The 16,693-nt window shown below is 45.9% G+C and overlaps 1 protein-coding gene across 2 annotated transcripts in view; it reads left to right on the forward strand.

The window, feature by feature from the left end:
* Nucleotides 1-610: 610 nt before the first annotated feature.
* The window catches only part of cenatac (centrosomal AT-AC splicing factor), a 59,437-nt gene continuing 43,354 nt past the window's right edge, over nt 611-16,693 (forward strand). Inside the window, exon 1 of one of the 2 annotated variants that reach the window (XM_073030148.1) lies at nt 611-879. In XM_073030148.1, the coding sequence (XP_072886249.1) occupies nt 721-879 (159 nt within the window). In that variant the 5' untranslated portion in view covers nt 611-720. The remainder of the gene's footprint in view (nt 880-16,693) is intronic. The other variant, XM_073030147.1, reaches the window with a different exon arrangement.

The raw sequence follows: 16,693 nt of genomic DNA on the forward strand, positions 1-16,693 counted from the left end.
CGTGGATAGTCAGAGGCTTTTTCCCCAGGGCTGAAATGGTTGCCACAACAGGACACAGGTTTAAGGTGCTGGGGAGTAGGTACAGAGGAGATGTCAGGGCTAAGTCTTTTACTCAGAGAGTGCTGAGTGCATGGAATGGGCTGCCGGATACAATAGGGACTTTTAAGAGACTCCTGGATAGGTGCATGGAGTTTAGGAAAATAGAGGACTATGGGTAACCCTAAGTAATTTCTTAAGTAAGTACATGTTCGGCACAGCATTGTGGGCCGAAGGGCCTGTAGGTTTTCTATGTTTCTATAACATTTTCTTTGACTTGATGTCCATAGAAAATAGAACATTACACTCAAGTACAGGGCCCTTCAGCCCATGATGTTGTGCCAACCTTTTAACTTACTCTTAAAATCAATCTAATCCTCGTACATAACGATCCATCTCGCTTTCGATTATGATAATGCCCCACAAAGGAGAACTGAAGGAAAGGTGTTGAGATTTCAAATCTTTTACTTTCTTTTCTTTCAGGTATTACCTGACGAAAGGTCTCGACCCGAAATGTATGTCGACTATACTTCTTCCTTTCGATGCTGCCTGGCCTGCTGACTCTGGTCCTCCAGCGCAGAGGACGCTGTGGGGCTAAGCTCCTCCCACCCGGGAGGCAAAGGATTTTTGCGTTCTTTAGTTGAGGTATTGACGGAGACGTGAGTATCAGTCTGAGGTTTCCTGATGAGGGGGAAAAAGGCAGCAGCAGCTGAAGAAGGAGAGGTCGAGGGACCGTTTTACTGCGTGGTTTGCAGGCAGACCTCTTTCCGCGGCCGGGGGCACATCTACGGCCTGAAACACCAGGAGAGGCTCGGGGCGCTGCTAGGCCGCTTCCAGCAGAAGGTGAGGATGTATGGAGGTAGGGTCCTGGTTCAGTAAATGTCCGGCAATAAATAATTGCAAATGGAAAGTGGGTTACTTGGGTGTGGTGGAAGTGGGATGGAGAGAAACAGTTTCTGCTTTAAAATACTTCTGAAGTGTAAACAGCAGAGATTTTGCAGATGCTAGCTAGATAGTGGTGAATTTGTGGAATTCTTTGCCACAGGCAGCTGTGGAGGTCAATATTTTATATTTGCGGCAGAGGTTGATAGATTCTTGATTGGTCAGGGCATGAAGGGATATAGGGAGAATGCAGGAGATTGGAGGGAAATTGGATCAGCCTTGATGAAATGGCGGAGCAGACTCGGAGGGCCAAATGGTTTAATTGTTCTATGTCTTATGGTCTTGTGCTGGAAACCTTGAGTACACACACAAAATGGTTTTTCCTTGGGTTTAGATGATTATTTGTGCGTGGGTGGGTGGGAGGGAGGAAAGGGGGTTTGTTTTGCAGTTTTGAATGTGGTGGAAATCCTATGTTTGCACCGGCATGTGTGGCGACACTTGCAAGCTGCCTGGCAGCATATCCCTTGGCTATGAATGTCGTGGTTACTTGAAATGACCAGGAGACGCAGACGATCCTTCGAGAAATTTAAGCCTTTATTTGCAAACAAAGGCTGAGGCAATCAATGAACTTGTCACCGAAAGCCCACCGAGCTCCGGTGTACAGCATTCTTTATAGTAATTTCTTATCTTGATTACATTTCGGTTTTATCAGCATACCCAATCATTCTTTAGTTACACATCATCTATACATTAACTAATCAATCGCTCTTGACTAACTCTCGATGAGCCACTATTATTTCTTTCCAGTTCACATCTTGGGCCTCATTCCTGGCCGCGGTTGTTTCTCAACCTCCCTTAACCTCCCTCACATTCCATTGCCTGTTCGTAGCATCCTGTCTGCCACCGTTATCTCTTCATAAGCCATTCTATTGTATAATATATGGAGTACATTTCAGCTAATTAGTGCTGCTAAGGATAAACAGATGTTCTTTAACTGCCATGGTATGTAGCTAAGAGAATACAAGGTATCTAGTAAAACAATACATAGTAAAATGTGTCTGGTAAAATAATACATAATAATATTCAGTACATAGGAGTGATTACATAGTGAGTAAATAGCTAGTACATAGTGATTACATTTCAGGTATATATTTCTCAATATGACCTCAAAACTATGCATTTCACTCTGTTTCGATGTATGTGAGATAAGTATCTAAAGCGGAATGGCTGGCCCAGATCGGAGGCGAGAACCAACTTAGCTCGTTCCCACGATGGTCACTCCTTGGCACTGAGGCTATGAAGACTGCCCAGACTGCTATGCTCTGTTCCCGCTAGTATAATAAACTGATAAGCGAGGGTTTGGGCCTATTCCCGGCTGCTCCGGGGTTCGGACCTAAGGACTCAATTTTGGTTTGGAATGCTGTTGTTCACTTCAACTATTTGTATGATTTGTATACGCAAACACGAGGAAATTTGCAGATGCTGGAAATTCAAGCAACATAAAAAATGCTGGTGTAACGCAGCAGGCCAGGTAGCATCTATAGGGAGAAGTACAGTCGACATTTCGGCGGAGACCCTTCGTCAGGACTAACTGAAAGAAGAGATAGTAAGAGATTTGGAAGTGGGAGGGGGAGGGGAGATCCGAAATGATAGAAGGCAGGAGGGGTGGAGTGAAGCTAAGAGCTGGAAAGTTGATTGGCAAAAGGGATACACAGCTGGAGAAGGGAAAGGATCATGGGACGGGAGGCCTAGGGAGAAAGAAAGTGGGAGGGGAGCACCAGAGGGAGATGGAGAACAGGCAAGGAGTGATGGGCAGAGAGAGAGAGAGAAAAAAAGGGGTAAATTAATCAGGGATGGGGTAAGAAGGGGAGGAGGGGCATTAACAGAAGTTAGAGAAATCAATGTTCATGCCATCAGGTTGGAAGCTACCCAGACGGTATATAAGGTGTTGTTCCTCCAACCTGAGTGTGGCTTCATCAACACCTTATGGTATCCAACCAGGATGTTATGTTGCCTCCCTGGTGCAAGGGTCAAGGATGTCTCTGAGCGGCTGCAGGACATTCTGGAATGGGAGGGTGAACAGCCAGTGGTCGTGGTGCACATAGGTACCAACGACATAGGTAAAAAATGGGATGAGGTCCTACAAGGTGAATTTAGGGAGTTAGGAGATAAACTAAAAAGTAGGACCACAAAGGTAATAATCTCTGGATTACTACCAGTGCCATGTGCTAGTCAGAGTAGAAATAGGAGGATATTTCAGATGAATACGTGGCTTGAAAAATGGTGCAAGGGGGAGGGATTCAAATTTCTGGGGCATTGGAACCAGTTCTGGGGGAGGTAGGACCGTTATAAACAGGACGGTCTGCACCTGGACTGGACTGGAACCAATGTCCTAGGAGGACCGTTTGCTACTGCTGTTCAGGAGGCTTTAAACTAATGTGGCAGGGGGATGGGAACAAGTGCAGAGAGGCAGAGGGGTGTAAAATGAGGGTAGAAGCAAAAAGTAGTAAGGTGAAAAGTAAAAGTGGCAGGCAGGCAAATCCAGGGCAAAAAGCAAAAAGAGCCACTTTTCAACATAATTGTATAAGGGCTAAGAATGTTGTAAAAACAAGCCTGAAGGCTTTGTGTGTCAATGCGAAGAGCATTCGTAACAAGGTGGATGAATTGAATGTGCAGATAGTTATTAATGAATATGATATAGTTGGGATCACAGAGACATGGCTCCAGGGTGACCAAGGATGGGAGCTCAACATCCAGGGATATTCAATATTCAGGAGGGTAGACAGGAAAGAAAAGGAGGTGGGGTAGCATTGCTGGTTAGAGAGGAGATTAACGCAATAGAAAGGAAGGACATTAGCCTGGAGGATGTGGAATCGATATGGGTAGAGCTGCAGAACACTAAGGGGCAGAAAACGCTGGTGGGAGTTGTGTACAGGCCACCTAACAGTAGTAGTGAGGTTGGGGATGCATTAAACAGGGAATTAGAAATGCGTGCAAAAAAGGAACAGCAGTTATAATGGGTGACTTCAATCTACATATCGATTGGGTGAACCAAATTGGTAAAGGTGCTGAGGAAGAGGATTTCTTGGAATGTATGCGGGATGGTTTTCTGAACCAACATGTCGAGGAACCAACTAGAGAGCAGGCCATTCTAGATTGGGTATTGAGCAATGAGGAAGGGTTAGTTAGCAATCTTGTCTTGCGAGGCCCCTTGGGTAAGAGTGACCATAATATGGTGGAATTCTTCATTAAGATGGAGAGTGACATAGTTAATTCAGAAACAAAGGTTCTGAACTTAAGGGTAACTTTGAAGGTATGAGACGTGAATTAGCTAAGATAGACTGGCAAATGATACTTAAAGGGTTGACGGTGGATATGCAATGGCAAGCATTTAAAGGTCGCATGGATGAACTGCAACAATTGTTCATCCCAGTTTGGCAAAAGAATAAACCAGGGAAGGTAGTGCACCCGTGGCTGACAAGGGAAATTAGGGATAGTATCGTCCAAAGAAGAAACATATAAATTAGCAAAAAAAAAGCGGCACACCTGAGGACTGGGAGAAATTCAGAGACCAGCAGAGGAGGACAAAGGGCTTAATTAGGAAAGGGAAAAAAGATTATGAGAGAAAGCTGGCAGGGAACATAAAAACTGACTGTAAAAGCTTTTATAGATACGTGAAAAGAAAAAGATTGGTCAAGACAAATGTAGGTCCTTTACAGTCAGAAACAGGTGAATTGATCATAGGGAACAAAGACATGGCAGACCAATTGAATAACTACTTTGGTTCTGTCTTCACTAAGGAGGACATAAATAATCTTCCGGAGATAGTAAGGGACCGAGGGTCTAGTGAGATGGGGGAACTGAGGGAAATACATGTTAGTAGGGAAGTGGTGTTAGGTAAATTGAAGGGATTAAAGGCAGATAAATCCCCAGGGCCAGATGGTCTGCATCCCAGAGTGCTTAAGGAAGTAGCCCAAGAAATAGTGGATGCATTAGTGATAATTTTTCAAAACTGCTTAGATTCTGGATTAGTTCCTGAGGATTGGAGGGTGGCTAATGTAACCCCACTTTTTGAAACAGGAGGGAGAGAGAAACCGGGGAATTACAGACCGGTGAGTCTGACATCGGTGGTGGGGAAAATGCTAGAGTCGGTTATCAAAGATGTGATAACAGCACATTTGGAAAGAGGTGAAATCATCGGACAAAGTCAGCATGGATTTGTGAAAGGAAAATCATGTCTGACGAATCTTATAGAATTTTTTGAAGATGTAACTAGTAGGGTGGATAGGGGAGAGCCAGTGGATGTGGTATATTTAGATTTTCAAAAGGCTTTTGACAAGGTCCCACACAGGAGATTAGTGCGCAAACTTAAAGCACATGGTATTGGGGGTATGGTATTGATGTGGATAGAGAATTGGTTGGCAGACAGGAAGCAAAGAGTGGGAGTAAACGGGACCTTTTCAGAATGGCAGGCAGTGACTAGTAGGGTACCGCAAGGCTCAGTGCTGGGACCCCAGTTGTTCACAATATATATTAATGATTTAGACGAGGGAATTAAATGCAGCATCTCCAAGTTTGCAGATGACACGAAGCTGGGCGGCGGTGTTAGCTGTGAGGAGGATGCTAAGAGGATGCAGGGTGACTTGGATAGGTTAGGTGAGTGGGCAAATTCATGGCAGATGCAATTTAATGTGGATAAATGTGAGGTTATCCACTTTGGTTGCAAGAACAGGAAAACAGATTATTATCTGAAAGGTGGCCGATTAGGAAAAGGGGAGGTGCAACGAGACCTGGGTTTCATTGTACACCAGTCATTGAAGGTGGGCATGCAGGTACAGCAGGCGGTGAAAAAGGCAAATGGTATGTTGGCATTCATAGCAAAAGGATTTAAGTACAGGAGCAGGGAGGTTCTACTGCAGCTGTACAAGGCCTTGGTGAGACCGCATTTAGAGTATTGTGTGCAGTTTTGGTCCCCTAATCTGAGGAAAGACATTCTTGCCATAGAGGGAGTACAAAGAAGGTTCACCAGATTGATTCCTGGGATGGCAGGACTTTCATATGAAGAAAGACTGGATCGACTAGGCTTATACTCACTGGAATTTAGAAGATTGAGGGGGGATCTTATTGAAACGTATAAAATTCTAAAGGGATTGGACAGGCTAGATGCAGGAAGATTGTTTCCGATGTTGGGGAAGTGCGGAACGAGGGGTCACAGTTTAAGTCTTCACACAGAGAGTGGTGAATCTGTGTAATTCTCTGCCACACGAAACAGTTGAGGCCGGTTCATTGGCTATATTTAAGAGGAAGTTAGATATGGCCCTTGTGGCTAAGGGGATCAGGGGGTATGGAGAGAAAGCAGGTACAGGCTTCTGAGTTGGATGATCAGCCATGATCATACTGAATGATGGTGCAGGCTCAAAGGGCCGAATGGCCTACTCCTGCACCTATTTTCTGTTTCTATGTTTATATACCATCTGAGTAGCCTCCAACCTGATGACATGAGCCAACCATGGGCTTGATCTGTGCCTAGGGGACAGTAGGATGGAGGTGTTGTGGTCTTTACAAGCATGAATGACTAGAAGAGCTGCTGCCTCACAGCTCCTGCGACCTGAACTTGTGATGGGTTTGAGAAAGAAGCATAAATGTGGACAGAGCAAATAATGTAATCGGGGACAACATAAGTGAGATCTAAGAACTCCCAAAGTTGAAGACTGAATTTGTGGGCAGCACTGTGAGTATTGTGACAGTTAAATGAGTTTTTAAAAAATATTCCATTCTTGAGCTAAGGCAGAGGTCTCATCACATCTCATAAGTCTAACCATTTCAGCATGATGTGATTCTCTGTAAAAGACAGAAGGGGTGGCTGTTACAGTTGCAGTAAATTATAGGTGTCCATGTACGTATGTACGTGCGTGTGTGTGTGTGTACACACACGTACACGCGCGCTGTACCTGAGGTCCAACGTCTGAATGCTGCAAACGAAGGTTCCCACCTGTTTCAAAAAGACATCAATCATACCAGTGCCCAATAAGAGTCGGGTGAGCTGCCTCAACCACCCAGAAACACTCACTGCTGCTGTGAGGAACTGCTTTGAGAGGTTGGTTATGGCCAGAATTAACTCTTGCTTGAGCAAGGACCTGGCCCTCCTATAATTTGCCTATCACCACAATAGGCTTACAGTCTCACTGGCTTTCCATGTTGTTGGAGCACCTAGATAACAGCAATTTGTATATCAGACTGCTGTTTTCTGATTATAGCTCAGCGTTCAGCACTGATATACTCTCAGTACTAATCAAAAGCTACAGAAGCTGGGCCTCTGTACCTCCCTCTGCAACTTGATCCTTGACTTCCTCACAGGAAGCCCTCAGTCAGTGCATGTCAAATAGCATCTACTCGCTGGCAATCAACACCAGCATGATGATGCATGCTTAGCCCACTGCTCTGCTCTACGCTCATGGCTGTGTGAGTAGGCACAGCTGAAACGCCATCTATAAGCTTGCTGATGACAACACTGTTGGCAGAATCTCAGATGGTATGTGGAAGTTGAATCTGGATAGGGTCACTCAGAGACCGTATAAGTACAAACTCTTTGTTCAAAGCATCCAGGGCTTACTCAGTTGCTCAAAGAGGAACAGTCTGTCTGTGACTGTTCCTGCCCGGTCCACCAACTAACTAACAATTCCCCTTACAGAAGAGATACAGTGTTCAGATACCCACCCCCACACATACCAAGCTGGAGTGAGACTTATCTATTGCTTGACAGTACTGAGAGACAAATTACAGAATAGATATAATGGCCTCATACACAAACAGGCTGGAGTGGTCCGATCTCTACACATGACTGCACAAGGAGATAAGCATCCTGAAACCCTAGCTGGCTACCTTCAAGAAGAAATATTGCTCAGCATTGAATAATAATAGTTAGCACATCTGTTGATCATCAGTTGTTTCTTTCAGAAAAGCAGGCTGCTCTTGTTTAACTAATGTGTTAACCCTTTTACATTATCATTCTCTCCTTTTGATCATTATATGATCAACAAAGCAGTAATTACAGCAGAGCTCTTGTACAGAGAGAGTAACCGAGTGCAGCACTGAGTTATCAGTGGGTAAAAACAGTGTACTACAGTAATTATAACAATGATAAGTACAACTATTAGGCCATAATGCAATACCTTGCCCCACGTATTACCGAACAAGCCTTCGAACGACCACCATTTAGACCCCTCGGTGAACCTGTGTAAGTCCTGCCATACTTAATATTGTCGATCTCCTTGGGCATGTGCTCAGAGAGGGATGTAATGTTAGTAGACTTTTCAGGGATATATGTGCAGCATTCTGTGCCTGTAATAGCACATGTTCGCCAGAAAGAATGACAATCTTCAAATCAAAAAACACAAAATGCTGGCAGAACTCAGCAGGCCAGACAGCATCTATGGGAGGAGGTACTGACGACGTTTCAGGCCGAAACCCTTCATCAGGAGTGAAGTAACATGGGATGGTCGGGGGGGGGATAAGAAGTGGGGGGAGGGATGAAGTAGAGAGCTGGGAAGTGATGGGCTGGAGGGAAATGGGCTAGGGGGAAGGTGGAGAATTATGGGAAATAAAAGAGAAAGAAAGGTAGGGCTGGGGGCAGATTGTAGTGAGGGGGGAAAAGAGAGAGAAAGAGAACCAGACTAAAATTATAGATAGGGATGGTGTAAGGGGGGGCAGGGGTATCAACGGAGGTCAACTCACAGACCTCTAGCATCTCTGTAGATTCACTTGTGTTACAATCTTCAAATCACTGAATTCAAATGAATCAAGGGCAGTGGAAGCGGTCTTTGTTCTTGCCATATGCTTGGGGGATGGAGGCTGCCACTTTGTGAAGACACTCTATTCATTTTGTGAGCTTGACATGCTGGGCTTGGTTAGTGTTTTAAAGAAGGCACAAAGACTCTTCAGGTAATCTGCTGGATTGGAGGTCATTTCCAAATAAGGAGTTATTTGTGAGGTGTTCTTTGGTTGGCTATAACATGCAGGATTGTGAATGCCTGAGCGATTTGAGCTCATTGCTGACTGAGAACAAAGAGCCATGAGTCAGCAACTGTCCCTTGATGGGGAGAGGACAATAGATGGATGCGGGCTTGGACCAATGACCAGGTGTTAAAGGCCAGACACATGACCTGCGGCCAATGACACGGTAATGGAACATTTGAATTGATAAGAAATGGATATAAAAGTGGATGCTTTGTGGGTGCTGGTGGCGGTAACTTCGAAGAATAACCATCGCAGATACAAGTGAGAAGAACCCTGCGTGAAGCACGTGGAGAGTGAATCGGGACCACGGGGAACAAGGAACCTGGCCAGTGTAAATTCCTCCGCCCGGGTAATACCTTTACTATTCTTTGACTATCCAGGAGAGTCAGGAATACTTAGCAGATGTGCGCACAAGGTGTTTAGTGTATGAATTCAAGTACTTGTTAGTTTGAACAATAAAGGTAATTGTCAGTAAATACTGATCTCTCTGTGCCTCACTCAGAATCGTTGGAAGAGGTAGAAGCGGTAGCTCTCTCGCTCTCTCTTTTTTCCAACACACAGGTCCCCCCTTCCTCAGCTAGGATAAAATCTAAAGCCATATGATTCTGTAGGACTGTTTGTTGGATGGTGAACATTTCCGTAATCATCTCAGCCACCTGAGTCTGGGTGCTTAATAGAGCGCTGGCCGTTTCATTTGCCAATTCCTCCAGGGTATGTGCCAACTTAATGATTTCCCGGGAGTTCCTAGCCGTGTCATAAGATGGGAAGGCAATCATCCTTTCTGATTCCGTGATTCCCTATTTCTGCCTCTGCCAGTGGGGGTGATCCTGCAGCTCGGGCATTACCCTTGCGTTGGGACTAGGTAAGCCAGATAACAGCACCCGCTTCATGTCTTCTGGGGCGGCTGCAGTTCCCACCTGTTGGTTACCTCCCTGGATAACCACAAGTAGGCTTTATCCCCACAAACCCAATAGGTGCCATTCAAGGTCTGAGGGAGAAGCCCGCAATTAACAATATAATTAGAGATGCTGCAAGTGCTGTTCCCCAGGTACGTTGTAGTTGTAGCAAAGGGTCAAGAAAGTATTATGGGCAAAATCAGACAGGGAATGTTTTGGCCACGACACTTGGGGAACTACTCCCTGTGTGGACCTTGGGGAAAAGATGGTTCTAACCTGTGGGGAGCTGCCACGTCTTTGGTGGCCACTGCTCCCGCCCTTGTGTATGACTCTAGTTGACTGGAAGCCCACAAAAAGAAGGCAAAAGACAACAGCCCAATACATGGTGAAGTCCGTAATAGGCTCTTTAGTCCGTAATTTTTTTTTTTACAGTCAGTACGATGTATCCACCGCGGTTGTCCTTCCAACTTGACTATTCTGGGCATGGTGAGCAGTACTTGGAATGGTCCCTTCCATCGTTGCTCTAATTTGCCACAGCTCCAGTTCTTAATTAGTATGTAGTCCCTGGGTTCGATGCTGGGGTAGCCGCCTTCTCTTGTCGTATTGTCTTCCTCTTTGTATGCCTGATGCACCTGTGAATGTAAGGCTTGGAGAATCCTAGTTAGGTAGCCCATTTATATCAAGAGTGGGAAGCTGCGCAGAACCCCATGGAGTCCTTAGGGACTTTCCGCAGATGATTTCAGCTGGTGACAATCTCGTTTTTTTTCTGGGGGGGGGGGGTGACCCTCGTATGGAATAATGATGGGGCAATACCTTTAACCAATTAAGCTCCGTTTCCTCCGTAAGTTTGCTACTTTAGTTTTTAACGTACCATTTGCCCTCTCCACTATACCTGCAGCCTGGAGGCAGTGAGAGTAATGGAATTGTTGTTTGATGGATAAGACATTGCAGATTTCTTCACTTACCTTGGCGACAAAGTGGGGACCATTATCTGAGCTCAGTATTTCTGGTAACCCATACTGGAGGATTACTTCTCGCAACAGTATTTTAGCTGCTGTCAGGGTTGTATTATTCATGGCAGTGATTGCTTCGATCCCTCTACTAAATACATCTATGATCACTAGAAACATAGAAAACTTACAGCACAATACAGGCCCTTTGGCCCACAAAGTTGTGCCGAAAATGTCCCTACCTCAGAAATTACTAGGCTTCCCTATAGCCCTCTATTTTACTAAGCTCCATGTACCAATCTAAAAACCTCTTAAAAGACCCTATTGTATCCGCCTCCACCACTGTTGCCAGCAGCTCATTCCACTCACTCACCACTTTGAGTAAAAACTTACCCCTGACATCTCCTCTGTACTGACTACCCAGCACCTTAAACCTGTGTCCTCTTGTGGCAACCATTTCAGCCCTGGGAAAAAGCCTCTGACTATCCACACGATCAATGCCTCTCATTGGGTCGCCTCTCATCCTCCTCCTTTCCAAGGAGAAAAGGCCGAGTTCACTCAACCTGTTCTCATAAGGCATGCTCCCCAATCCAGGCAACATCCTCGTAAATCTCTGCACCCTTTCACATCCTTCCTGTAATGAGGTGACCAGTACTCCAAGTGGGATCTGAGTAGGGTCCTATATAGCTGCAACATTACCTCTTGGCTCCTAAACTCAATTCCACGATTGATGAAGGCCAATACACCATGCGCTTTCTTAACCACAGAGTCAACCTGCACAGCTGCTTTGAGCATCCTATGTACTCGGACCCCAAGATTCCTCTGATCCTTCACACTGCCAAGAGTCTTACCATTAATACTATATTCTGCCATCATATTTGACCTACCAATAAGAACCACCTCACACTTATCTGGGTTGACTCCATCTGCCACCTCTCAGTCCAGTTTTGCATCCTATCAATGTCCCACTGTAACCTCTGACAGCCCTCCATACTATCCACAACACCTCTAACGTTTGTGTCATTAGCAAACTTACTAACTCACCCCTCCACTTCCTCATCCAGAGCATTTTATAAAAATCTCAAAGAGTAGGGGTCCCAGAACAGATCCCTGAGGCACTCCACTGGAGACCGACCTCCATGTAGAATATGACCCATCTACAACCACTCTTTGCCTTCTGTGGACAAGCCAGTTCTGGATCCACAAAGCAATGTCCCCTTGGATCCCATGCCTCCTTACTTTCTCAATAAGCCTTGCATGGGGTACCTTATCAAATGCCTTGCTGAAATCCATATACACTACATCTACTGCTGTTCCTTCATCAATGTGTTTAGTCACATCCTCAAAAAATTCAATCAGGCTCATAAGGCATGAGCTGCCCTTTACAAAGCCATGCTGACTGCTCTCAATCATATTATACCTCTCCAAATGTTCATAAATCCTGCCTCTCAGGATCTTCATCAACTTACCAACCACTGAGGTAAGACACTCTGGTCTATAATTTCCTGGGCTATCTCTCTTCCTTTCTTGAATAAAGGAACAATATCCGCAACCCTCCAATCCTCCGGAACCTTCTGCTCCTCAATATTCCTGTTACTATTGGGCAGCCTATATATAAAAAAAAAACACCCAGTAAAGTTATTGACCCCTTCCTGTTCCTAACTTCCACCCACAGAGACTCCGTAGACAATCCCTCCATGGCGTCCACCTTTTCTGCAGCCATGACACTATCTCTGATCAACAGTGCCATGCCCCCACCTCTTTTGCCTCCCTCCCTGTCCTTTCTGAAACATTTAAAACCCAGCACTTGAAGTAACCAATCCTGTCTCTGAACCATCCAAGTCTCTGTACTGGCCACCACATCATATCTCCAAGTACTGATCCACGCTCTGAGCTCATCTGCTTTGTTCACAACACTCCTTATATTAAAATAGACACATCTCAAGCCTTCGGTCTGAGCGCGTCCCTTCTCTGCCTATCCTCCCTCTCGCACTGTCTACAAGCTTTCTCTATTTGTGAGGCAACCTCCTCTTCCCTATTCTCTTCAGTTCGGTTCCCACCCCCCCACCAATAATTCTGGTTTAAACTCTCCCCAGTAGCCTTAGCAAACCTCCCTGCCAGGATATTGGCCCCCTTGGGATTCAAGTGCAACCTGTCCTTTTTGTACAGGTCACAACTGCCCCAAAAGAGGTCGCAATGATCCAGAAATCTGAATTCCTGCCCCCTGCTCCAATCCCTCAGCCAGGCATTTATCCTCCACCTCATCCTATTCCTATTCTCACTGTCGTGTGGCACAGGCTGTAATTCTGAGATTACTGCCTTTGCGGTCCTCTTTCTCAACTTCCTTCCCAACTCCCTGTAGTTTTTTTCAGGACCTCTTTCCTTTTCCTACCTATGTCATTGGTACCAATATGTACCATGACCTCTGGCTGTTCTCCGTCCCACCGCAGGATATCTTGGACACGATCCGAAACATCTCGGACCCTGGCCACCTGGGAGGCAAACTACCATCCGAGTTTCTTTCCTGCGTCCACCAAATTGCCTGTCTGACCACCTAATTGTAGAGTCCCCTATCACTACTGCCATCCTCTTCCCTTCCTACCATTCTGAGCCACAGGGCCAGACTCTGTGCCAGAGGCACGGTCACTGCTGCTTCCGCTATGTAGGCTGTTCTCCCCCCCCCCCGCCGCCCCCCCCAACAGTACTCAAAAGGAGTACTTATTGTCAAGGGATACAGCAACAGGGGTGCCCCCAGTACCTGACTCTTTCCCCTTCCCCCTCCTGACTGTGACCCACTTGTCTGTCTCCCTTGGCCCCGGTGTGACCACCTGCCTATAACTCCTCTCTATCACCTCCTCGCTCTGCCTGACCAGGCGAAGGTCATTGAGCTGCATCTCCAGTTCCCTAATTAGGTCTCTCAGGAGCTGCAGCTCGACACACCTGGTGCAGATATGGCCGTCCGGGAGGCTGGGAGACTCCAGGACGTCCCACATCTGACACCGAGCACAGAAAACTGGCCTCACACACGTACTTCCTACTCGCCTTGTCCTGTTACCCGCCTAAGCCGGTTGAGCCAAAGCCCTCCCATTCTGCTGCCTCTCACTCCGCTGCCCGCTGGAATATGGCTGCCTTTTTAAACCTTTCGCGCTCTATTGGCTGACGTCACACGCCTGCGCAGTCTCGCCTCTCTTTAAAAAATGCCAGTCTAATGCACTTGCTGCTGGACTGGTTTCTTTTTTGTTGACTGATGTTAGTCAGCTATATAAATAAACTAATGACTGGGGTCACAGCTTGACCTTCAGAGAATAATCCAAAACATTCTCCATTCTGTTTACAACTGCTAAATTGTGCTGTCAGCTGTGGGAATCAGAGCATACTTGCACATTACAATGCCAGTGATCACCGATCAGGTTTTGTTTCCCATTGCTGTCTGTAACAAGTTTGTATGTTTTCCCATGACATGGGAGTTTTCTCCCACATTCCCAATGGTTAGGGTCAGTGAGTTGTGGGCATGTATTGTTGGCACTGAAAGCATGGTGACACTTGACCAGCACAGTCCTTGCAGATTTACAGTAAGATAACAGCACGCGTGGACAAAGCGGCTTTTCTGGGTTCAATCGAAGGTGTGATTGATCGTCCTTTACATCTTTTTCACGATCGCAAGACACTGCTGGTTATCAAGAACTGCAACTCCACCCCACTTATAAGTTGGTGGATAGTGGTGCAGCTGGACTTGTTGCACACTGTGTTGCAGCCTACTTCAGCCACCCGGGAAAGAAGGCATCAGGCGGTGCACAGTCCAACAGTGCGAGTGATTGTCTTTAACATTTTTTGTTATCGTAAGATCTAGTTGGACTTTGGTAATATTAGTATTCTGTAAGTCCGATCCAATGGTGGGAGAGCTGTGTGGCTTCAGTTGTGGCACAGACCAGGCCTTACTCAGACCTTGGAGTTGCTTGTTGTGGCCACCTAGGAAGGAGCTGGCTGTGTGCTGCTGGATGCTGTGTTGCGCTGGAGGCTGGCCCCTCCCGTCAGTGCTGTCATCCAGTGTTTGGTCAGTAGAAGACAAGCTGGTTAGCTAGTGTCCCCCTCCCCCCACTTATTATTCTCACGTTTTCTCCCTTCTCAGTCTTGAAGAAGGGCCTCAACCTGAAATGTCGACTGTTTATTCATTTGCATAGATGCTGCCTGAGCTGCTGGGTTCCTCAGTATTTTGTGTGTCTTGCTCTGGATTTCCAGCACAGAAACATAGAAAACCTACAGCACAATACAGGCCCTTTGGTCCACAATGCTGTGCTGAACATGTGCTTACTTTAGAAATTACCTAGGGTTTCCCATAGCCCTGTATTTTCCTAAGCTCCATGTACCTATCCAGGAGTCTCTTAAAAGACCCTATCTTATCTGCTTCCACCACCGTTGCTGGCAGCCCATTCCACACCACCCTCTGTGTTTTTTTATTTGTATATATATATATATTAAAAACCTTACCCCTGACATTCCCTCTGTACCTACTTTCAAGCACCTTAAAACTGTGCCCTCTAGTGCTAACCATTTCAGCCCTGGGAAAAAGCCTCTGGCTATCCGTACGATCAATGCCTCTTATCATCTTGTACACGTCTATCAGGTCACCTTTCATCCTCCGTTCCAAGGAGAAAAGGCCAAGTTCACTCAACCTATTCTCATAAGGCATGCTCCCCAATCCAGGCAATATCCTTGTAAATCTCCTCTGCACCCTTCCTATAGTTTCCACATCCTTCCTGTAGTGAGGTGACCAGAACTGAGCACAGTACTCCAAGTGGGGTCTGACCAGGGTCCTATAAACCTATAACATTACCTCTTTGCTCTTAAACTGAATCCCACGGTTGATGAAGGCCAATGTACCATATGCCTTCTTGACCACACAGTCAACCTGCGTAGCAGCTTTGAGTGTCCTGTGGACTCGGACCCCAAGATCCCTCTGATCCTCCATGCTGTCAAGAGTCTTGCCATTAATACTACATTCTGCCATCCTATTTGACCTACCAAAATGAACCACCTCACACTTATCTGGGTTGAACTCTACTTGCCACTTCTCAGCCCAGTTCTGCATCCTATCAGTGTCCCACTGTAATCTCTGACAGCCCTCCACACTATCCACAACATCCCCAACTTTTGAGTCATTAGCAAATTTACTAACCCAGCCGTCCACTTCCTCATCCAGGTCATTTATAAAAATCACGAAGAGTAAGGGTCCCAGAACAGATCACTGAGGCACTCCACTGGTCCCCAACCTCCATGCAGAATATGACCCATCTACAACCACTCCTTGCCTTCTGTGAGCAAGCCAATTCTGGATCCACAAAGTAATGTCCCCTTGGATCCCATGCCTCCTTACATTCTCAATAAGCTTTGTATGGGGTACCTTTATCAAATGCCTTGCTAAAATCCATATACAATACATCTACTGCTCTACCTTCATCAATGTGCTTAGTCGTGTCCTCAAAAAAATTCAATCAGGCTTGTAAGGCATGACCTGCCTTTGACAAAGCCATGCTGACTATTCCTAACCCTAATTCCTAATTGTGCCTCTCCAAATGTTCATAAATCCTGTCTCTCAGGATATTCGCCATCAACTTACCAATCACTGAAGTCAGACTCACTGGTCTATAATTTCCTGTGCTGACTCTACTCCCTTTCTTGAATATGGGAGCAACATATGCAACCCTCCAATCCTCTGGAACCTTTGCATTGATGATGCAAAGATCATCGCCAGAGGCTCAGCAATCTTCTCCCTCGCTTCCCACAGTAGCCTGGGGTATATCTTGTCTGGTCCTGATGACTTAATCCAACTTGATGTTTTCCAAAAGCTCCAGCACATCCTCTTTCTTAATGTCCATATGCTCAAGCTTTTCAGTCCACTGTCAGTCATCCCTA

This window comes from Hemitrygon akajei, chromosome 26 (genome assembly GCF_048418815.1).
Source record: "Hemitrygon akajei chromosome 26, sHemAka1.3, whole genome shotgun sequence".
Lineage (NCBI taxonomy): Eukaryota > Metazoa > Chordata > Chondrichthyes > Myliobatiformes > Dasyatidae > Hemitrygon > Hemitrygon akajei.